Source organism: Pseudorca crassidens, chromosome 14 (assembly GCF_039906515.1).
Source record: "Pseudorca crassidens isolate mPseCra1 chromosome 14, mPseCra1.hap1, whole genome shotgun sequence".
In the NCBI taxonomy this organism is placed as follows: domain Eukaryota; kingdom Metazoa; phylum Chordata; class Mammalia; order Artiodactyla; family Delphinidae; genus Pseudorca; species Pseudorca crassidens.
The window spans coordinates 31,837,809-31,862,349 of NC_090309.1; the positions used below are offsets into that span (position 1 = coordinate 31,837,809).

At 42.6% G+C, this 24,541-nt stretch overlaps 1 protein-coding gene across 2 annotated transcripts; it reads right to left on the reverse strand.

Moving 5' to 3' along the window:
- Positions 1–731: 731 nt before the first annotated feature.
- On the reverse strand, positions 732–23,627 carry PCYOX1 (prenylcysteine oxidase 1). 2 transcript variants are annotated; one of them, XM_067704787.1, is made up of 6 exons: positions 23,546–23,627; positions 22,129–22,335; positions 20,932–21,106; positions 5,074–5,285; positions 4,565–4,717; positions 732–4,046 (listed from the first exon to the last, which is right to left on the reverse strand). In XM_067704787.1, the coding sequence occupies exons 1-6, from the start codon at positions 23,607–23,609 to the stop codon at positions 3,388–3,390; spliced, it is 1,470 nt and encodes a 489-aa protein (XP_067560888.1). In that variant the 5' UTR covers positions 23,610–23,627; the 3' UTR covers positions 732–3,387. The 2 variants fall into 2 exon arrangements, with proteins under 2 accessions (XP_067560888.1, XP_067560887.1); XM_067704786.1 differs by having other exon boundaries at positions 23,438–23,625.
- Between the last annotated feature and the right edge of the window lie 914 nt (positions 23,628–24,541).

A 24,541-nucleotide genomic window follows, 5' to 3' on the forward strand; every position in this document is an offset into this window, starting at 1 on the left:
CTGGGTCTTCGTAGTTGCGTGCAGGCTTTCTCTAGTTGCAGTGAGCGGGGGCTGTTCTTTGTTGCGGTGCACGGGCTTATGGTGGCTTCTCTCGTTGCAGAGCACAGGCTCTAGACGCTCGGGCTTCAGCAGTTGTGGCGCACGGGCTTAGCTCTACAGCATGTGCGATCTTCCTGGACCAGGGATCAAACCCCTGTCCCCTGCATTAGCAGGCGGATGCTCACCCACTAGAAGTCCCTGAGGTTTTTAATGCATTAAAATACAAGAATCTTATTAAATATGAAACATTGGCAAGGATGCCCATTTTCTGTATCTTTTACCACTGAACAGAGATAAAGAAGCTGCAAGCCTGAGTGGGTTTCTTCTGAAACATTAACTGGAATTTTCAAAGTTCTTGCCATAACTTTGACAGACTCTGACTTTTTCACATACGTTTACATACCAAGTACGGTTTTGCTCAAACAACACAGGTTTGAATTGTGCAGGCCCACTTCTATACAGATTTTTTCCAAAATAATTTTGGATTATTAGTAAATAATTTGCTAATACTACAGTGCTACACCATCCATGGTGGTTTGAATCCACGGATTCTGAACTGGATGGAGGAACCACATGTGCAGAGGGCTGACTAAGTTACACGCAGATTTTTGGCTGCTTGGGGGTCGGCGTCCCTACCCCCCACATTGTTGAAGGGTCAACCATATAGTACAACAGAAGTAAAACACAGGAAGTCATGATATCATGGTTTTATTTTGAACATAACGTGGGAAATTTTTTTTGAATACAAGAGTAGAAATACAATTCCAGAGAAAAACATTCCAGTGCACTGTGGTTCTTTGTGGAGAAGATAGTGATAACACTGCCCATGATATATTCACCTAGTTCATAAATTTTATGGTTCACAAACTCAGAGATATTTTACAGATGGTTGTATCATAAACCTAACTTTAAGAAACCTATCAAGCAAATGCTTATTTTTGTGATCTGGTAAAAAGCCTACGAATCATAAATTGCTTTAAAACTGGAGAGTGGGGTGTACACTGAGTACGTGAGGTACTTGTAAAGTATAATAAAACGGGTGGCTTATGTGTATGTAAAGTGGTATTTCCTATTTATAGGAAATGTTTACAGCAAAAGAATAGCGAGAGGGATCAAACTAATGAAGGCCAATACATTTCTATTTTTCCATTCTCTTTTTAATTCTTCACTAATGTCAACAAGCTTGTGTTTTTTTGCAGCCACGTAGAGCTGAATTGTTGAACTGGTTTTCTGAGTGGTTCCTAGACCAGTAGCATCACCTAGGAACATAACAGAAATGCAGTCTTTTGTATACCACTCCACACCTACTGAAACAAATTCTGGGGTGAGGCCCAGCAATGTTTTAACAAGGCTTCCAGGTGATTCCGATGCACACTCAAGTTGGAGAACCACTGGAGCAGAACTTGGCCTTCATTCAGCCCCTGCATAATTTTTACCAGTCTCTTCTGTAAAAAGATGATTTGAGCGGCCTCCTGGAATAATAGGCCCTGATAGGTTTTTCTTCCAGTTTAAAAAAAAAGTTTTTTTAATGCTGTAATTGCATTAATACTAATATGCTTGACATATGGATAACCTGTTTTGCTCTTTGAGGAAACAACTTCGGATGCCTTGTTGGAAAACAGAGTTGGGTTTGATATAACAGCAACCTTTTAAATTGGTGTTCTAGGTACAAATATGTCCTATTGCAAAACAAGTCTATAAGTGATAGAAATTAAATTACCTCACTAGTATTCACCCACTTTTAGCATATACATAATAGTATTACACTCTCTACATACTCTCTTCATTAAAACCACAAAAGGAAAAACTGAATGTCTCAACATACTTATTAAGAATAAAAATAGTAAAAAGCTGACCCTTTGACAAACTATAAATTTAATTCCTGCCTCTACATCAAATATATCTTGGCAGTTTTATCAGCATATTATTCACAATTGTAATAGAGAAGAAATTGTTTTAAGAATCAGTGTTCTCTTTTTTGCTATAATCTGGAGGGCTTTTTTTAAAAAAAAAAAAATACATGTTAACTTGGTTGCAGTTACTTTTAGAATTAACAAGCTTTTACTTGTCCTGTCCTCCCAGTGACTATAAGGACAGTCCCTCATGATCTTTGTACGGATGGAGAACTGGTTCTCAAGTTTGGCTACATATTAGAATCATTCAGGAAGCACTCCTACAGGTGATTCCAATGTACAGCTGAGGCTCAGAACCAGGGCCTCAAAAGATTTCAGCAACCAATTTCTCAACCAAAATGCTACAGTACCTTTAGAAGCATTTAACAGTTTGAACATACACGGGATCTGATCAAGCAAGGTGTCTTGCTGAATATCCTCCTCTAGTGCCAACTGCTCTGGAGTAATCTAAGTTGCCTCTGCTGTGAGACTGTCACTGCATCTTACTATCAAGATTACTAGAGTTCTCAATGAGAGAAATCATTCTTTGCAACATGGACCCGCTTTGATAACGGATTGGGTTTCTTGGGACTCGTAAGGCACTAAAAACCCTTGGGAAACATCATAAACCACCACCATTAGTGAATCTCAACCCAGGATGCACGTTAAGAACTTTCAAAAGCTACAAAAAGCTGAGGTCCTGTCCTCGATCAACTAAATCAGAATCTCTGTTGTGGAGCTCCATCACTATTTTTAAAAGCTCCTCAGGTGAGGGTTTGATAATAGAAGGCCAATTTCTTAAATCAGTAGCCTGCACTTTTCATTTTACTTAAGATTTTTGTATGACATCTTAAATTTATACTAAACTAAGACTTCTGATTTTCACCCCTAATGAAATAGAGACAGAAGCAATGAAAAGAACATTCTGAAAGTCAAGGCTTCAAGCATGGGCATAGGTACTTTGAAAAATAAATTACTAAAGCCAGGCATAAGATACCAGCTCCCATAGTAGTTGTATCTGACTGAAGGTCACATCCAGCTGCGAAGCACAAATGAACTAGTCCCGAACTAAAAGATAAGTCTTCCTCAAGTGCTCCGCTTAAAATGCTTTAAGGTTTGGTTCAAAATCCAGGGCCCCACCCCAGACCTCTTAAATGAGAATCTCCAGAGGAGCTAGAGAATCCGTACGTTTAACAAACTCCACATGATTCTTACAATCAGAGAAGTTTGGGAAACACTGCTGATGGATATAAAGAATAAATTTTGGAGATGCAATAGTTATGCCTTCATGCTTAATTAGAACCTTGTATATCTCATGATTCACTGGGATTACTTTTGTTAAACAATGATAACAGCAAAATATCTGTTTCAAAATCGTCTCTGCTCAGACTGTGTTCTTTTTTGCAGTGATAATTCCATTTGGAACCAGGACGGAAAAAAAAGAAATAGTGGTATTTCATAGTTCAGTTTTAAGTTTCTCATATAAGTCCTCTTGGTCAATCATGTGTGTGTGCCCGTTCCAGCGGTGATAGGCGAGGAGAGCAGCATTGTAGCCTGCAACAGCACTCACTTCCATGGCACTTGCTGCAACCTCCATGCCGTTGAGGTAATAAAGTCGATCGTGGAGTATGATGGAAGGGCATTTCTCTGGAGGCGTATAATGAGGGTATGCAAGCCATGACCGCTTCACAGCATAATCATAGGACACAAAGAGCTTTAAAATTTGTTCTTTAGTAAGAGGTCCTGCTGAAAAGATCTTCCAAACGTGTGACCTGTCCGCTTTTGGTTGAGGATTATTACTTTCTTCTACAGAAGACACAAACCCAATGCTGTTAATGAACAAATCTGGATTATCAGTGGTTAAGACTGTACCGAGATCAAACTCATCTAAAGCTCTAGAGGTAAAGACAGTTGAATTCAACTGCCCCTTAATTAAAGTTGTCACTAAAGGTTCGTAGTATTGATGGAATTCCTCAATTGGAGGATCAAAGTTGAGAAAAGTTATATTGGACATTTTTCGATTCAATGGAGTGGCCACCAGGACGATGTCATAGAAGGCTGAATGGGTCTCAGATCCGGTTTGGTAGACCGCTTCATACACCTTTGTGGGATTTCCTAGAGGAAATAGGGAAGCATACATTTTTTTAATGTTTCTAACATACTGTATTTTATACCTTCTAAAAATAATTCTATACCTTCTTAATAGTTTCTCTATAATTCTAAGGCATTAAACAAGTTTTATCCCTTAAGATAATTATCCCTTGGATTTGTATTACAATGAGGCCAATTTTCTACTTGGAATGGAAATAAAATCTTGTCAATAAGTACAAAATATGAAATTTTTACTTTTGAGGATGAAATTATTTTTTAAATCCAAAGAGTCATGCTGCTGTACTTGAGCACATCTGTGAATATTTCTACATGACATACAACACCTCCAATTTAAAATTCCATCATTTGGGACTTCCCTGGCCGTCCAGTGCAGGGGGTGCAGGTTCGATCCCTGGTCGGGAAACTAAAATTCCGTTCCATCATTTGGAAGTGAGTGAGAGATGGAGAAAGAGGTTTTTCTCCCCAAGCAGTTATTTTCTGCAGGGAAAATTAGGAACAGTAAAATAGAAGTTCAGGTTTACCTGTCTGCTTGGTCCTTGTTTTCTCCTCTATGGACATTACTGAGCCAGATATAAGATTGCTTTTGGAAGCCTGAAGGAGCCGTGAGCAAACAAGTTTATTGCCACCTTTTACTGCCCAAAGGCCAGGATCAGTACAGGACATTGACACTGCCCCTGTCAGCGGTAGGAAGAAAATGTGTTTTAATTCTGACTCTGTAAGAGGCCCTCTACCCACTCTCCCTTCCCAATTAGCTAAGCCCTGCTCCAAATGTCTTTAGACATTGCCAAGTGGCTCTGGGAGCAAAATCTCCCCCAGATGAGAAGCATTCAACTAATAAAAGCTAAAGACTCTGTTCCCATAGAAATGCACATTTACATATACACAATTTTGCCAACATTTTTATTGTGTCTGAGGTTTCACAAGGAAAGGCAGTCTTCTCCAAAACATGGCCTAAAGTAAGGAGCCACCATAGCATCAGGTAAACCACTCTGTAAACTAATGTCCATAACTATTCCAAGCCCTGACTTACCTACAAAGCCATTGATGTTCATGGTTTGGCCATAATTGACCCTCATGACAGGAGTAATAATTTCATCGAGGAACTTCTCAGAAAAGCCTGCTTTCTGCAAGGTTTCAAGAAGTGATCGGTTAAATAATCCAAGGTAGTCGTCCCCTCCTAGGGAATGTAGTAACTTTTCTACGCTACTGAAGGCATAGTCATGAGATTGGTAGCGGTAGATCCTTTTGAACAGAAAAGAAATGGCCATTAAACACCAAACAAGACAGGGGGAAGGGTACACATAAAAAAGGAAAATAGCATTCTAAGACTCAAAGTGACTTTCATGTGTCCTTCTGATGAGTCCCTACCTATCCTGTGAGATGCACCTCAGTCACCATCTGCCCCAGGTATCCCAGAGGTTCTTGGCCTCCCTCTCCCTCCGCCTCCTCTGGGGGAAGTCCACTGTCCTTTATATACACTCTTCTGCATTAATATGGTCACTGGGAGCACCTTTCAAGAAGTAGGTATGTCTTATTCATCTTATCTTGAGCACACTTAGACATGTCTGAAGTTAAACTTTACCTTTCCACTAGACTTGATCCTCTCTCCTCCCACAACCAAAAATAACAAGTTACTCCCAACATCCTACATGTCATTCTCGGTTCATTTAGTTTCAAATTTAAACATTTCACTTCTCCTCTCTGCTTCTCCCACCTAAGAAGGAAACCTTATCAATCTTTCTAACATCTCTTCTGTTACTTCATTCTCATCTCCCTGATCCTAAGTGAGGATTTATATTCAAACTACTAAAATGAATAACTGATCTACCTGCCTCTAGCTTCTCTTCTTTAAAACATTTATGAATCTCCCAGATGTCCTAAAATACCCTTATTTTGTCATCCATCCACTTACTCAAAAAACATCTTGCGTATTACTGTTACTTACTAAAGTTCTGACATTAAAAAAAAAAATCATGGATTTTTAGAGCCAAACTCATCAAGTCTAACTAACTCCTTTGCTCAATTGCAGATAAAGAAGCAAAGTAGAAGTTAAAGAACTTGTCTAAAAGTCACATGGCAAGTAGAAGGCTCAAGAACCACTATCCCCCTCTGCCTTCAACCACACACACACACACACACACACACACACACACACACACACACACACAATCTTCCACTTGAATACAGCTGACCCATTCATTCACTGCTCTCAAATATGCTCTGGGTATTGCTCCCAAACACTGCACTGCCTCTTCCCTCCATCTGGAATACACTTCCCATCCCTAATCATACAACAACTAGCTACACTTTCCTTCAGAGCCTGAATCCCAAACCCTCTGCAAAGTCTTACCCAACTTCCCAGTCCACAGTGATGTCATCACCTCCAAAAGTCCCATAAAACTTAGCACTCATGCTCAGCACTTAGATACTACTTCGAATTATTTAATTTTTAGGAACTATCACCTGACATTCTCTGCACTTTAGAGACTTGAAAAAATGTTCACATAAATTAGTTCATGCAATAATTCAATACATATTTTTTCAGGGTGCAAGTGATACAAAAATGAGGAAGACATGGTTTCTTTCTCTCAAGGAACTTACAGTTAGGAACAGGTACTCAGGAATATGCACAGATAAGTGTATGAAGCAAAGGAAGAAATAAATGCCAAGGAAAGATCTCTACCAGTGATCATAGAAGAGTTTTTACATCAAATTTCTTCTCTCAAAATAATCTGTAATTTTTTTAAAGAGCAGAGATAATGTCATATCCATTTCAACATTACCTACTGTCTAACGGTGTAGTATACAAAATGTTGAATATATTTTTGTGGAAAAATTCTCTGTGCCAAAACTGAGAAATTAAAATAATTCCTTCCGGCCCATACTGTTTGGCTTGTAGTCCCTAGGAAGTTGGAAAAAGATGAGAACACTGAGTTCTTCAGAAAAATAATACACTGAATACCTCATAAAATGAAGAGCAATCTTTTGTAATGGTCAGCATGACAAAATAGTAGCCAATTAAATAACTTAAGTATGATGTTATAAAAAAATGATTCCCTGCCTCCTCCCACCGGAGCCCCAACCCCACTCAAACAAGCCTCCTAAGTAAAGGCCTCATAGAGGGTGACATGAGACAATATATACCGTATAAACACTGAGCACCATAACTGCTTTACAATACTAGCTGCATTACAGCCGTCCCCAACTTTTTCGGCACCAGGGACCAGTGCCATGGAAGACAATTTTTCCACGGACGGGGCGGGGGTGATGGTTCAGGCGGTAATGCGAGCGATGGGGAGCGGCGGATGAAGCTTTGCTCGCTTGCCCAGCCCACCCCCACCCCCCCAACCCCGTCCCTGCTCACCTCCTGCTGTTTGGCCCGGTTCCTAACAGGTCCGAGGCCCAGGGGTTAGAGACCCCTGCATTAGAATGCCTATTTAGGGGCTTCCCTGGTGGTGCAGTGGTTGAGAATCCGCCTGCCAATGCAGGCGACACGGGTTCCAGCCCTGGTCCGGGAAGATCCCACATGCCGCGGAGCAACTAAATCCCTGCGCCACAACTACTGAGCCTACGCTCGAGAGCCCGCGAGCCACAACTACTGAAGCCTGCGCACCTAGAGCCTGTGCTCCGCAACAAGAGAAGCCACCGCAATGAGAAGCCTGCGCACCGCAACGAAGAGTAGCCCCCACTCGCCGCAACTAGAGAAAAGCCCGCACACAACAACGAAGACCCAACACGGCCAAAAATAAATAATAAATGAAATAAATAAATTTAAGAAAAAAAGAATGCCTATTTACTATAAAGTGAGACGTAACAAGTAGTTTCTGCTAATCAGATTGCTTACACAAACTTCTTTTCTTTTTAAACTACATTTGTATACCCCCTACCCATTTATTCACTCATTCATTCATTTAATCATTCAACAAATATTTATGGAGCATCAACTTTGAGTCAGACACTGTTCTAGGTGCTAAGGATGCAGAAGTCAGTACAACACAGAAAAAAGTCCCTGCTCTAATGGAGCTTTTGTTCTAGATGGGGAAACAGGCAATAAAATAAATAAAGAAATGCAAGCAAATTATATGACAGTTTAGAGGATGATAATTATCAAGGAGAAAAGTAAATCAAAAATAAGATTGGAGGGCTTCCCTGGTGGCACAGTGGTTAAGAATCCACCTGCCAATGCATGGGACACAGGTTCGAGCCCTGGTCTGGGAAGATCCCACATGCCACGGAGCGACTAAGCCCATGCGCCACAATTACTGAAGCCCACGTGCCTAGAGCCCGTGCGCCTCAACAAGAGACGCCACCACGATAAGAAGCCCACGCACCACAACGAAGAGTAGCCGCCCCCACTCACCTCAACTAGAGACAGCCCGCGTGCAGAACACCCAATGCAGCCAAAAATAAATAAATAAAATTAAAACTAAAAAAAAAAATAGATTGGAAATGTTTGGAGCTGACTTGCAACTCTAAATAAGATGATACAAAAAAATAAGTAGTCAAGGAAAGGCCTCACTGAGAAGGTGATCCGTCAGCAAACACCCGAAGGAGGTGAGGATACAATCCTTGCAGAGACGGGAGTGGGGGGAAATATTTCAGACAGAGGTATGAGCAGTGCAAAGGCGTTATGACAGCAGCATGCCTGGTACTGCAGCTGAAGCAGAGAGATCCAGGAGAACAGGTAGAGGCACAGACAGAAAAAAGTAGGGAAGATGGGATGAAGCACTTCTACAATAATTGAGTAAGGACCTTAAAAAATCTGCCCCTAAATAAAAGCAATGAGAACACTGACAAATATTGTCAACATCAACTTTTTCAAAACTCTGGAAATAAACAAAATCCCAGGAGAATTTATTCAAGAAAAATGGCTGAATGTCTATAAGAACAAGTGAGCCTTGTGGTATTTTAACTTCCCCTATTCCCATTCCCCTCTTGCTAGCAACAAGGTAGCCTTCAAAATCAGCAGCCTTGCAACTACAATCCCTGTGAAACCAGCAAGCTGGCAGCCACAGCAGGGGATAAAACAGGCTTGGAGCATCCCAAAATTCCCATTCCCAGAGAGCATCCCAAAATTCCCATTCCCAGAGAGCATCCCAAAATTCCCATTCCCAGAGAAGTGCCACTTTTGCCCTATCTGGCAACTCACTCAAAAGCTCCTTCCTCAGGGACTGTCCTTTTGTTTTTTTAAATACAATTTTTAAAGGATATACTCCCTTTACAGTTATTACACAATATTGGCTATATTTCCCAAGTTGCACAATACATCCTGTAGCCTATCTTACACCCAATAGTTTGTACCTCCCAGCCCCCACCCCTGTATTCCCCCGGCCACTGGTAACCATTAGTTTGTTCTCTATATCTGTGAGTCTGTTTCTTTTTGTTATTTTCACTAGTTTGTTGTATTTTTTAGATTAGGGCTTGTCTTTTTTGACCTGATTCAGAGCTCGCTCTGTACAAACAGCCCATCCTGAGTGCATCTGTCAAAAACATCAGTGGCAATTTAACATCAGCTGCCTGAGGCTGTGATACCAATTGGGGCTGATAAGAGGCTTAACAAAAGATTTTTTTTTTTTTGATATTGGGGAATGAAAAACCCCAATTCATTCCTGGGGACCTAGAAGCTCATGTTCATGTACAAGGCTGTCACGTGTCCAGGAAAGACCTGAGAAGGCCCTAATCTTGTCACCTCTGGCTGACCTTGAGGCTTTGAGCAAGCCAGAAGTAAAGGCTAAAGTAGAGTTGTAAACCACCCTCCAGAGCATTGCAAACACATCCCAACACACACACTCGAGTAGCCATACATGGCAAAGAACACAGACTTCACAGAATCAGTCCCAGAAAGTCACTAAACAAACAAACAACAACAAACCTGGGGTGAGGGAAGTTCTGATTTCCAGAGCTGCCATTTAATATTATTTTAAATGTCCAGTTTTCAACAAAAATCACGAGATACTCAGAGAAACATGAAAGTATGGCCCATACATGGGGTGGGGGGGGAGGAAGGAGTCAACAGAAACTTTCCCAGAGAAAACCCAGACATTGGACCTACCAGACAAAGACTAGTAGGCCTCGCTACACGGCACATGGGATCTTAGTTCACCAACCAGGGATCGAACCCACGCCCCCTGCATTGGAAGCACAGAGTCTTAACCACTGGACCACCAGGAAAGTCCCATAGACAAAGACTTTAAATCAGATATTATAAATATGTTCAAAGAACTAAAGGAATCCATATCTAAAGAACTAGAGCAAGTATGAAAACAATGATTAGAACAAATAGACTGTTAATAAAGCAATTATAGAAAAAAATTTAAAATTCTGGAGTTGGAAAGTATAGTCTGAAATTAAAATTCCCTAGAGGAGGGCTTCCCTGGTGGCGTAGTGGTTGGGAGTCCGCCTGCCGATGCTAGGGGATGCGGGTTCGTGCCCCGGTCCAGGAGAATCCCACGTGCCGCGGAGCGGCTAGGCCCGTGGGCCATGGCCACTGGGCCTGCGCGTCCGGAGCTGGAGCCTGTGCTCCGCAGCGGGAGGGGCCGCAGCGGTGAGAGGCCCGTGTACCGCAAAAAAAAAAAAAAAAAAGAATTCCCTAGAGGGGCTCAACAGCAGATTTGAAACAGCAGAAGAATCAGTGAATTTAAAGATAAGGTCAGTTGAGATTACACAATCAGGGACAGAAAGAATCAAGAGTTAAGAAAATGATGATCAGAGCCTCGGAGCCTGTGAGACAACAAAAAGCATACCAAGATACACATAATGGAATCCTAGAAGGAGAGGAGAAAAAAGAAACCAACAAAAAATTTATGAAGAAACAATGGTCAAAAATTTCCCAAATTTGATGGAGGACAATAATCTATACATCCAGGAAGCTCAACAAATCCAAAAAGGATAAACTCAAAAAAATCTACACCTAAACACATAATGGTTAAACTGTGGATAAATAAAGAGAAAATCTTGAAAGCAGCAAGAGAAAAGCAACTCATCCAGCAAAAATGATCCTCGGTAAGATTAGGAGCTGACTTCTCTTCAGAAGCCATGATGTCCAGAAGATAATGGGATGACATATTGAAAATGCCGGGGAAAAAAAAGACTATCAACCAAGAGTTCTATATCCAGCAAATCTATCCTTCAAAAATAAAGAGAAATTAATATAATCCCAGGTAAACAAAAACAGATAATTTAACACTAGCAAACCTTCCCTACAAGAAATACTAAAAGTTGCCCTTCCGGCTGAGATAGCACCAGACAGAAACTCAAATCCACATGAAGAATGGGTAAAGGTAATTAAATAGGTAAATATAAAAGACAGTATAGGGGCTTCCCTGGTGGCACAGTGGTTGAGAGTCCGCCTGCCGATGCAGGGGACACGGGTTCGTGCCCCAGTCCGGGAAGATCTCACATGCTACGGAGTGGCTGGGCCCGTGAGCCATGGCTGCTGAGCCTGCACGTCCGGAGCCTGTGCTCCACAGCGGGAGAGGCCACAACAGTGGGAGGCCAGCGTACCGCAAAAAAAAAAAAAAGACAGTATAAAGATATACAGTTTACCCTTAAACAACACAGATTTGAACTGTATGGGTCCACTTATACACAAATTTTTTCTAAAAAATATACAGCTGGCATTCCATTTCCACAAATGCAGAACTCACAGATACAGAGGGCCAACTGTAAGAGATCTGAGCATCTGCAGGTTTTGGTATCTGTGGGGTGGTCCTGCACCCAATCCCCCATGCATACCAAGGGACCACTGTATATGCTTGAAATTCTTTCCCCTTATCTGACTTTTGAAAAACTGCATAAAGCAATAATTATAAAACTAATAAGCTTATAGAACATAAAGACATAATTTGTATGACAATAGCACAAAGTATGGTGAGGTAACAAAGCTATATTGGAGTAAAGTTTTTGTGTACTATTGAAATTAAGTTGGTATTAATTCAATTAACATTGTTTTAAGTTAAGATAGTAACTGTAATCCCCAGGGAAACTACTAACACAATAACAAAAATATGTATTCTGAAAGAAACAGCAAGAGAATTAAAATGGTACACTCTCTAAAACAAAAGAAGGCACCACCTAGAGGATGAATAAATTCTAGAGATCTAATGCACAGAATAATGATGATAGCCAACAATACTATTTTATATACTTCCAAGTTTCTAAGAGACTAGGTCTTAAATGTTCTTGCCGCATAAAAGAAATAATAATTATGTGATATGACAGAGGTGTTTAGCTATGGTGGTAATCATAATGTAATACATATTATAAATGTATCAAATCAACATGTTGTACACCTTAAACTTACACAATGTCATATGTCAATTATATCTCAATATTTTTTAAAGGCACTATGTTAACAATGAACAATACGAAAAGGAAATGAAGAAAACAATCCATTACAATAGCATCAAAAAGAATAAAATATTTAGGAGTACGCTTAACCAAGGAGACAAAAAGACTTGTACACTGAAAACTACAAAACACTGCTGAAAGACATTAAAGACATCCTGTGTTCATGGATTGGAAGACTTGAAATTGTTAAAATGTCCATATTACCTAAAGTGATCTACACATTCAGTGCAATCCCCATCAAAATCCCAGTGACATTTTTTTTTTTTTTGCAGAACTGGAAAAAATTCCTAAAATTCACATGGAATTTCAAAAGATCCCAAATAGCCAAAACAATATGAAGAAAGAAAAACAAAGCTGGAGGTCTCACACTTCCTAATTTCAAAGCATAATACAAAGCTACTGTAATCAAAACAGTTTAGTGCCAGCATAAAAACAGACATACAGATCAGTGGAACAAAACAGAGAATCCAGAAATAAATCCTCATGTATATCATCAAATGTTCATCAAAGGTGCCCAGGCTACACAATGGGGTAAAGAATAGTATCTCCAACAAATGGGGCTGGGAAACTGGATATCCACGTGCAAAAAAATGAAACTGGACCCTTACCTTAGATGATATGCAAAAATTAATTCCAAATGGATTAAAGACAAAAACATAAGACCTGAAACTATAGAACTCCTGGAAGAAAACATAGGGAGAAAGCTTCATGACATCGGATTTGGCGATGACTACCTGGATATGGCAACAAAAGCACAGGCAACGAAAGCAAAAAGATAAATGGGACTACATCAAACTTAAAAACATCTGTGCAGTGAAAGAAACAATCAACAGAGTGAACAGGCAACCTACAAAATGGGAGAAAATATTTGCAAACCATGTATCTGATAAGGGTTTAACATCTAGAATATATAAAGAACTCTTACAACTCAGCAACAACAACAAAAATCCAATTAAAAAATGGGCAAACAATTTAAATAGATATTTCTCCAAAGAAGACATACAAATGGCCAACAAGCATAGGAAAAGATGCTCAAGAGGGACTTCCCTGGTGGCAGAGTGGTTAGGAATCCGCCTGCCAATGCAGAGGACACGGGTTTGAGCCCTGGTCCGGGAGGATTCCACATGCCGCGGAGGAACTGCGCCCATACACCACAACTACTGAGCCTGCGCTCTAGAGCCCACAAGCCACAACTACTGAGCCCGCCTGCCACAACTACTGAAGCCCACGTGCCGAGAGCCCATGCTCCGCAACTGCAATGAGAAGCCCGCACACCGCAACAAAGAGTAGCCCCCGCTCGCCGCAACTACAGAAAAGCCCGCATGCAGCAATGAAGACCCAACACAGCCAAAAATAAATAAATAAATTTACAAAAAAAAAAAAAAAAAGATGCTCAACATCACTAATCATTAGAGAAATGCAAATCAAAACCACAAAGAGATTATCATCTCACACCCATTAGGATGGCCACTATCTAAAAAACAGAAAATAACAAGTGCTGGCAAGGGTGTAGAGAAATTAGAACCCTTGTGCATTGTTGAAGGGAACGTGAAATGGTGCAGCTGCTATGGAAAACAGTATGGTGTTTCCTCAAAAAATTAAAAGTAGAATTACCAAAAGATACAGCAATCTCACTTCTAGGTATATATCCAAAAAAACTGAAAGCAGGATCAAAGAGATAATTGAACACCCACGTTTACTGCAGCATTATTCACAATAGCCAAGGGGTGGAAGCAACCCAAATAGCCATCAAAAGATAAATGGGTTAAAAAAAAAAGACAGGAGTAATGGAGAAACAGAGGAACAAAAATGATATAAGACAAATAGAGGGACTCCCCCAGCAGTCCAGTGGTTAAGACTCCGCCTTCCAATGCAGGGGGCACAGGTTCAATCCCTGGTGGGGAACTAAGATCCCACATGCCATGTGGTGCAGCCAAAAAGAAAAAAGACATATAAAAAGCAAATATCAACAGTAATTAAACATAAATGGACTATACTCTCCAATCACAACACAGAGATTGGCAGACTGGATTTAAAAAATAATAATAATAATCCAACTTATCTTGTCTACAAGAAGTACACTTTAGATTCAAAGACACAAACAGGTTGTAAGTAAAAAGATGGGAAAAGATATACCATGCAAACAGTAATGAAAAGAGAGCAGGAGTGGCTACACTAATATCGGAGAAAATAGACTTAAGACAAAATTTGTTACTAGACACAAAGGAGGACATTTTATAATGATAAAAGGGTTACTCCATCAGGAAGACATAACAATTATAGACATATATGCACTTAACAACAGAGCTCCAAAACACATGAAGCAACACTGACAGAGCTGAAGGGAGAGACAGACAGTTCAACAATAACAGCCGGATACTCCAATATCCCACTTTCAACAATGGGTGAACGAGTGTGCAGAATACCAACTGTATACTAGTTCACTATGGCTGCCATTACAAAGTATCACAGGCTGGCTGGCTTAAACAACAGAAATTTATTTCCAACAGGTTTGGAGGCTCCAAGTCCAAGATCACGGTGTTGGCAGGTTTGGTTTCTTCTGAGGCCTGTCTCCTTGGCTTGCAGATGGCCACCTTCTTGCTGTGTCCTCACATGGTCTTTCCTCTGTCTGTGCACATCCCTGGTGCCTCTTCTGTGTGTTCTAATCTACTCTTCTTATAAGGACAACAGTCAAATTGGATAGGGCCCAGCCTAACGGTTTCATTTTAACTTAATTACTTCATTACAACCCTATCTGCAAATACAGCCACATTCTGAAGTACAGGAGGTTACGACTTTACCATATAAGTTTGGGGGTGGGGAGGACACACAACTCTGCCCATAACAAACAGGAAATTTAAAAATGATGAATGGGATTATCTACATCCTATCAGGTCTTCCAAGCCATGGCACAGATTTTGGCTGTAACTCTGCATGAAATAGCCACTGAAAGTTTCTCAGCAGAGGAGTAATGTGATGACTCTTAGATTTTTAGAAAACTACTTTGGCTGCTATGCTGAAAACGGATTGTGATGGCACAAGGGCAAAAGCTGGGAGATGAGTTAGGAGGTGAATTAGTTTCCTATTTCTGCAGTAACAAATTATCACAAACTCAGTGGCTTAAAACAATACAAACTTACTATCTTATGGTTCTGCAGGTTAGAAATCCAAAGTCAATCTCACTGGGCTAAAGTCAAGGTGTCAGCAAGGCTGGTTCCTTCTAGAACCTCTGAGGGAAGAAACCATTTTCTTGCCTTTTTCACTTTCCATAAGCCACCTTGGCTCATGGCCCCTCCAAGCATCACTCCAACTTCTTTCTTCCATCATCCCATCTAATACTCATTCTGATTCTCCTGCCTCCCTCTTATAAAAACTCTTGTGATTACATTGGGCCCACCTAAATAATTAAGAATTATCTCCCCTTTTCAAGATCCTTAATCTTATCTACAAAGTCCCTTTTACCACGTAAGGTAACACATTCACAGGTTCCAGGGATTAGAATGTAGACATCTTGCAGAGGGAGGCAGGCATTATTTAGCCCACCACATGAGGCTATTCCAACAATCCAGACAGGACTTCCCTGGTGGTCCAGCGGTTATCACTCTGTGCTTACAATGCTGGGGATGCAGGTTTGATCCCTGGTTGGGGAACTAAGATCCCACATGCCGCCAGACAAGAGATAATGGTGGTTTGGATCAAAGCGGAAGCAGTGATGGTGGTGAGAAGTGGTGAAATTCTGAATATATTTTAAAGACTGATAGGATTCAAGATAGACTGGATTTGGGAAATGAGAAAATGAAAAGAATAAAAAATGACTTGTTAGGTGTAACTTTTTTCCTTTGAGGAATAAAAAGGGTGTTTATAAAGCCTTTCACTATGAGTCCTATCAGTCTCAGATCAAGAAGTGTTAAGGATCTAACATATCCCCAGAAATGCACTAAGTGCTAGAGACAAGAATGAGCTTGAACCCAGCCTATAAGCCAAGATATCTCAACGGGAAGCCATTTTGTGGACCACAGGATTCAATTCAACAAATATGTGACTGAACATCTATGACATTCTGGCTACTATGCATACTACAGAACAACACAAGTGTGTGTGTGGTGTGCACCATATAACACTTAAGAGATGTTCGAAAAGAGACATGAATGGTGACTAAAGTATTAGGAAAGGGGTGAGATAAGACATGAATTCTGGAATAAAGAATGGCATCCAACCAGAAAAACTGCATAAATAAATGCTCAGAACTGGAAATTGACTTGGCAAGTGTGGATATCAAGGGCAGCAGGATCTCCACCCAAATACCTTCAACAGCAAAGAAAAATGCATACTCCCAGGGGTGTGGGGCCTTGCCTACCACAAGCTTGAACCCTCTTTCAAGTATCATGGTTTACTACTGTTACATGGGCTTTTGCTCACACTGTGCACACTCTGAAATAGAAGCACAAAAATGACAATGTACCTCCCCAAAGCTGGTCAACAAATCTCCCAAAAATTTCTACAGATGATCACACAAGCCACTTTAAAAAGGAGCCAACCGGATCTGTCATATATATCCAAAAAAGGGAGAAAATGTGTTGAGCAAGGACTTTAGGTTTCTTACACCATTCAAAGAAAGAAAAAACTCAAGAATATTCTCCAATTACGCATTTTAATCTAGTGGTTCTCAACCCTGATTATAGGCAAGATTCACTTGAGGTGAACACACCAATGCCCAGATGCCTACTACAAACCAATGAAATAAAAATTGTCTAGGAGTAGAGCACAGCATTCTTTTTTTTTTTAATTTATTTTTTGCTGTGTTCAGTCTTCATTGCTATGCGAGGGCTTTCTCTAGTTGTGGCGAGCGGGTGCTACTCTTTATGGCAGCGCACGGGCTTCTCATTGTGGTGGCTTCTCTTGTTGTGGAGCACAGGCTCTAGGCGCGCAGGCTTCAGTAGTTGCAGCACACGGGCTCAGCAGTTGCGGCACACAGGCCCTAGAGCGTGCGGGCTTCAGCATTTGCGGTGCACGGGCTCAGTAGTTGTGGCCCGCGGGCTCTAGAGCGCAGGCTCAGTGGTTGTGGCGCACGGGCTTAGTTGCTCCGCAGCATGTGGGATCTTCTCGGACCAGGGACTGAACCTGTGTCCCCTGCATTGGCAGATTCTTAACCACTCTGCCACCGGGGAAGTCCCACATCATTCTTATTTTTAAAACTGTGCCACTAGGGAAGTCCCACATCATTCTTATTTTTAAAACATCTCCATGTTGGGAATTCCCTGGTGGTCCAGTGGTTAGGACTCCGCACTTCCACTGACGGGGGCCAGGTTGCATCCCTAGTTGGGAATTAAGATCCTGCAAGCTACACAGCATGGCCAAAGAAAAAAAAGATCCCCATGTGAATATAATGTACAGCCAGGATTAATAACTACTACTTTACTGAAATGTTGGGGATTTCACTGTTCCAGAGTCCTCTTTGGCAACCTCTGTGGCTCCCAATCCTGGTTTTTGTAACATGAGTGATATTACAAATATTTAATAACTGGTACAACATTAAACAGAAAGTAGACTGACTACAGCACTGGAACTGAGTCAAGACTCCCTGCTGGAGCAGTGGAGGAGACTCCCAGGGAAGAGAAAACATGCAGCTAGTAGCTATTTCACAAGTCCAGCAGTATTTCACTACTTTAGCAACTGGCACATGCTGGCTCAATACCTGCCCTTTCTCCAACTGTCTCATAGGGTATGACAAAATTATCAAAATAAGATCTGCATGTTCTTGATTTATTGAAAGAAACAGTAATGTATGATGGATGGCCCTTTAAACAACACAAAGGTCAGTGCTCTATAATCAAGTATCAAAGATACACTGGAGGGGGGCAGTAATTCCATGAAGTTTGGGAATTGTTTTCTAAAATCAAAAATAGTATAATCTACAGGGAACTATATTCAATATCCTGTGATAAACCATAACGGAAAAGAATATGAAAAAGAATGTATATATATGTATAACTGAATCACTTCACTGTACAGCAGAAATTAACACATTGTAAATCAACTATACTTCAATAAAATAAACTTTTTAAAAATAGTATAACTTATGTATCCCCTCACTGGGTCTTTTTCACAGTTCTGTAATACCCTGAATTCACTTGAAAAGTGATTTCTTAATTTCTCAAAGGGCAATTCTCTACATGTCAAGAAAACTGATACACACAGGCAAGGCTGTATCTGATGCCATATGAACTTGATTTTCCTGCTGAGGATGCAGCAACATGCCCCCTTTCTTTAAAAAGTGACTGGCTGTAGGGCTTCCCTGGTGGTGCAGTGGTTGAGAGTCTGCCTGCCGATGCAGGGGACATGGGTTCGTGCCCAGGTCCAGGAAGATCCCACATGCCGCAGAGTGGCTGGGCCCGTGAGCCATGGCCGCTGAGCCTGCGCGTCCGGAGCCTGTGCTCCACAACAGGAGAGGCCACAACAGTGAGAGGCCCGTGTACCACAAAAAAAAAAAAAAAAAGTGACTGGCTGTAATGCAGGGGACAAGGGTTCAATCCCTGGTCCGGGAAGATCCCACATGCTGCGGAACAACTAAACCCATGCACCACAACTACTGAGCCTGCGCTCTACGGCCCGCAGGCCGCAACTACTGAACCTGCATGCTGCAACTACTGAAGCCCGTGCGCCTAGAACCTGTGCTCTGCAACAAGAGAAGCCACCACAATGAGAAAACCACGCACTGCAAGGAAGAGTAGCCCCCGCTCACCGCAACTAGAGAAAGCCCACACGCAGCAACGAAGACCCAACACAGCCAAAAAATAAAAAATTTTAAAAAAAAAGTGACTGGCTGTCTCTATACAAGTTCTATATATTTTCCTAGTAAACCGCTTGTCTCTCTACTAGAATATGTATTCTTTGAGGGCAGGGACATGTTCTGGGTTCTACATCTTTAGGACCTAGAATACTGCCTGGCACATAATAAGTACTCAATATTTGGTGAATGAACAAAGGAATGAATGACTACTTTAAAACAACCTGCACTATAGCTGAACTTAACGTACCCGCTGGAAAGGAGTTCAAGAAATTGACCTCAGAATGATGTTTAGAAAGAAAGAAATCCCTAACTACTAAAAGTTACAGAAACTAGAGTACATTTATCCTATTCACCTCTTACATCTGTGCTGGGCAATACCTGGTCATATGACATGTAATTTTACCTTTTTTTTTTTTTGACAGATTTAATTTAATTTTTTTTTTTTTGGCTGCATTGCGTCTTCGTTGCTGCATGCAGGCTCTCTCTAGTTGTGGCGAGTGGGGGCTACTCTTTATTGCAGTGCGGAGGCTTCTCCTTGCAATGGCTTCTCTTGTTGCGGGGCGTGGGCTCTAGGCACATGGGCTTCAGCAGTTGCAGCACACAGGCTCAGTAGTTGTGGCACGCAGGCCCTAGAGAACGTGGGTTTTGGTAGTTGCAGTGCACAGGCTCTAGGGCACATGGGCTCAGTAGTAGTGGCTCACAGGCTCTAGAGCACAGGCTCAGCAGTTGTGGCACACAGGCTTAGTTGCTCCGCAGCATGTGGGATCTTCCCCGACCAGGGATCGATCCTGGGTCCCCTGCATTGGCAGGAGGATTCTCATCCACTGCACCACCAAGGGAAGTCCCTAATTTTACCTTTTTAACAATTATTTTATTCCGTTGGCACAGGCACAGTAATGAAACATTATTAGCATTTACAAGCTGAGTTTCTCCAGGACCTAAAACTGTAAACCGGCATAAAAATTAGCACATGCCAATGACCTTAAAAAAAAAAATAGGTTGTATCTTTCAAAGGTAGACTGGTTATCTTATGTTATTTTTCCTACTTCCCAAAGCAATGCATATTCATACACAAAGAAATTTTTGAAAAGACAGAAAAACATAGAGAAGGAAAAGAGGCACCTGTATTCTCACTACACAAGACAGTGTGGGAATTTAATATCCTAATTTAAATTCCTGGGTCTCAGAACTGATATTTCAGGCTGCTGGCTCACTGAAACATCACGTCACAGTTAAATAAAGCTCATTTAAGTTTTCTGATCCTTTCTACAAGCTCTTGTACACATCAGCTCATTCATCTACACACAACACTAAAACAGTTCCGAGACTAAGAGAGAGGACTCTGGAGCCAGACTGCCTGGGTAAGAACTCCAGCTCCAGCAGTTACTAGGCGGGTGGACTTGCACACTTGAAACCTCTCTAAGCTTCCACCTTTCACACCTGTGAAAAGAAGCTAATAACAGTACTTACCTCAGAGAGCTGTCACGAGACTTCAAGGAGTTAATATTTGTAGAGCATTTTAAAGTGTCTGGTAACATTAAATAAGCATTTGCAAAATATGTTTTCAGAAGCAAAAATAAACTACCCTTTCAGCTTCGAAGTGGATAAATGGTCTGCGTATTGTATACAAAACATTTTGCCTAACGATCTTAAAAACAGGCTGCAGTTAGGTAGAGAACTGTTCCAAGAAACTATAATTCCTACAGATCTTCTAATAAGTCTTAGGTTAAATGGAAGAGAAGAAATTACCTCATAAACTTGTCTAATATATCCTCTACCCACATGTGCATTCGGAGGGACTGAAATCCATAGTGCCAAATTAGTTTAATCATGTTTATTATAAACCAGCTGCTCTCCTCATATACCAGAGTCTCTCCGTTATACACCCCCACTAGGCCACTAGGGCTCTGAACAGCAGAGAGACCTGTAAAAACAAAGAAAGGTAGCTAAGTCAGTGGTTTCTGTACTGCTCAAATGAGAGAAGATAATCTGAAGCTACCGGGGACGTTCTGAAGTGAGTGAATCCGGGCTTCCCCCAGTTCTCAGGAGACATGTTAAAGGAGCTCTACCTTTAGAACAGTGGGTGATACACTAGACACCACATTTTCCAAAAGCGGATTCCCTGAAAGATGGGTTGGATGATCATGCAGATACATCAAAATGAGACTGGCTATAGTTAGTCTAAAAAGACTAAAAAGTCAAAAGAAAAAAACCAAAGGATGAGCTGAATTCAACTTAAAAACAGAAATGTCAGACATGACTCTTGGCAGCATAAATGGCTCCTGGCATACACTCGCCCTCACGGAGGAAAGAGGCCCAGGAGGCGTCCACCGGAGATGTGGCAAGCAGCTAAGGAAAAGAAGTCAGCCCCATTCCTGTGCAAATCCTATTTTGCATAACTGGATAGTTCTGATAACTGGAAGAAGGCCAAAATTACACAATATTCCCTGAGGAAATAGCCTGCAGAGGCTGGCCACGCTTCCCCCATACCTGTCCAGTGCCTCTGCTGGTAGGCAAGCAGTCCGATGTCCCAAGTTCTAGGCACATGTTCGCACCTACAGCTGTGTGAGTGACCTTAAGCCAGACACCTCAAGTCTCTGGGCCTCATTTCCCCAGCTGTAAAATGAGCACGCTAGGGTTTCTGCTAACTCCAACCATTCTTTGATTCTTTAACACGAACCCAGAGGTTTGAGAAGCCACGGCAGCAACCATCCCCACCCTGTGCCCCATGGCTGTAATTCCAGATAACTGAAGATACAGATAACTAGTGTCCCATTACAGCAGAGCAGCTCCTAAGGCAGCACCAACTGCTAGCAGGAAAGTGAGGAAAGCAGTTTTACCAGCTTCACTGTAAAAGATGATTAACAAGGCAGGAAAGTTTCAGTTCCCTATCTGACAACAATATCCATGCATATTGAAGTCTGCTTGTCTGACCAAATTACATACCCAGGTCCTTGACAAAACGCTTCATGTGCAGATTTAAAGGATGGATGACGGAACCTCCTGACTCATATTCTTGCCCTTGCATAGTCACGGTGGCCAGACGGCCCCCCACCTCTCCTTTTTCAAACACGTCAATCTTCACATCGTTCCCAAATTTCTGCCGCAGATAATAGGCTGCTGAAGTGCCACCAATGCCAGCTCCAATAATCGCTATGGGGGAAAAAGAAGGAACAAGTTTTTTTCCCTCTTACCAGCTTTGTAGGTTTGCTTTGTTTTTGAAAGGCCGTAAATCAACAACAGACGTTGCTTAAGCCTGTGATCAACAATTTAGGGAAGCCTGGGGAGGGGGAGGCAAGTGACAGCTGCAGTGAAGATAGAATTATGAATCTGGCCAGACACTGCCCCCAGACAAAAGTGGTAGTTACACTTTTCTTTTTTTTTTTTTGCCAGATGGCCCAAGATTCTCACAGTTCGTTGCGGAAGAACCAAGTGGACCGCCGCACACCCTTCTTTGTGCCCAATGCAAAGGAACAGAGGAGGCGGGGCCTTTCCAGGACGCATTTCAAATAAAGTGGCCGCCATTTTTGCCTTGATTTGTTCCGTCTCGTTAATGTAAACAGGTTAATGATTCCAAAGGACACGGCTTAAAGGAGAATAAAAAAAAAAAAAAAAAAACATAATAAACAGGGGAAAACAACCAAAACGACTCAAACTAAAAGAGTGACTGTTTCGGCTGTGTAGTCGTCCTAGGCAGAGAACTTGTGCAAGCCAGGGGACTGTGCCAGCCGGCCGACTTCAGCAAAGCGGACGGGGGAAGGGCGCCCCAGCCCATCACTGGAAGCAGACGCGGCCAGCGCGGTCAGCTTATCTGCGCTGCTTGGTGTGCTGTGCCCGCGTGCGCCTCTCATCTGCAGAGCGGAATTGGCCCGTCGCTCCCGGACCAGCCAGAAGACCGATTTCCCAACAAGTGCACCAAGGGAAGGCCGCGGGAGGGGCCTCAGCCTCCCCGGAGCCCAAGGCCTCCGACTCAGGGGCTGCAGGGAGGCCTGGCGCCCGCCCGCCAGCCCGGGTCGCCCCCCTCCACGGCCCATTGCTCAAGTGGGCAAGTCTCCACGCCCGGGAAAGAGCGGTCCCTGGGGCACGTAAAGCAGTCCCAAGGTGCGAACCGGGGAGAGCTCCACTTGCGCAAGCAGCTCGTTCTGCGCGGCCCGGCGGGAGTCGCGGGTGCCCGGCCTGGAGCATCAGGCAGCGGCCGCCCGGCGTGGGGCGCGCTCCCACCGCCCCCGCCGCGCGCCGCCTCCTTCTCGCCTACCGATATTCTCCGGCGGGGCCCGTGGCTCGGCGCTCCCAGGGAACCCCCAGCTGCATAGCAGCAACAACCCCAGCCACAGCCCCACGGTCGAGCAAGCGAGCCGCCCACCGGTACCCTCCATGGCTCTCGAAGCGTTGTTGTCGGACTGGAAAGCCCAGCTGTCCGCCCGCATTTGAGTCTGCGCTCTCTGCCCGCCCCGCCCCCTGGCTGGCCTCGCCCCTCCAAGCCCCGCCCAGGTCCACCCCCAACCTATCCCGCTCTGCTGCACAGGCCCTTGACACCCCACGGCCGCCCTTGACACCCCAGGGCCACCCTTCCCTCCAAGAGCTGCCAATCCGGTTCTCTCGGTCCCCTAAGCCCGCCCTGACCCTCCGAAGCCCACGCTGCTTCAGGGAGAGACCAAAGGCTCCAGAGGAGGCTCACCCCAGCTTTTAATTTCTTCAGTCGTGCCTTCTTCTGTCCCTTCAGTCGCTCTCGCTCAAACAATGCACACAGCTAATCGCTGCCAGAAACAGACCAGGGGTGCAACAAACACTTTACTGAGTGATCACTATGTTCGGGACTGTTGCGTACAGGATGAATGGGTAAATGGTACTAGGTAGAAGGAAAAATGGGGGAGATCAGGGATGGGGTGGTCCAAAGTGAAGGGAGTGGAAAAATAGTGACAAACATGAATGAAAGTAGTGTACTCACCTCATATGCTGGAACATTATGCAAGCATTAAAAAGATTTGTAACATCAGTGTCTATTGTCCTAGTATTGTTAGGTGAGAAAATCTGCTGACTGAGTGATAGGTATTATATGATCTCATTTCTGTAATTAAAATACCCGCCCCCACCCAGTCAAAAAAAAAAGGAAAAGAAAAAACTAGTACATGAACATGAAGAACAGTATGGATGGAAGGAAAACAAGTTGGATAAAAAGAAAGGTCTCTGTGGATAAGAGAGTCTTATCCCCTGTGGATAAGACTCCGAGCTCCCAATGCAGGGGTCCTGGGTTCGATCCCTGGTCAGGGAACTAGATCCCACATGCATGCCACAACTAAGACCCGGAGCAACCAAATAAATAAATAAATAAAATTATGGTTTAAAAAAAGGATAAGCT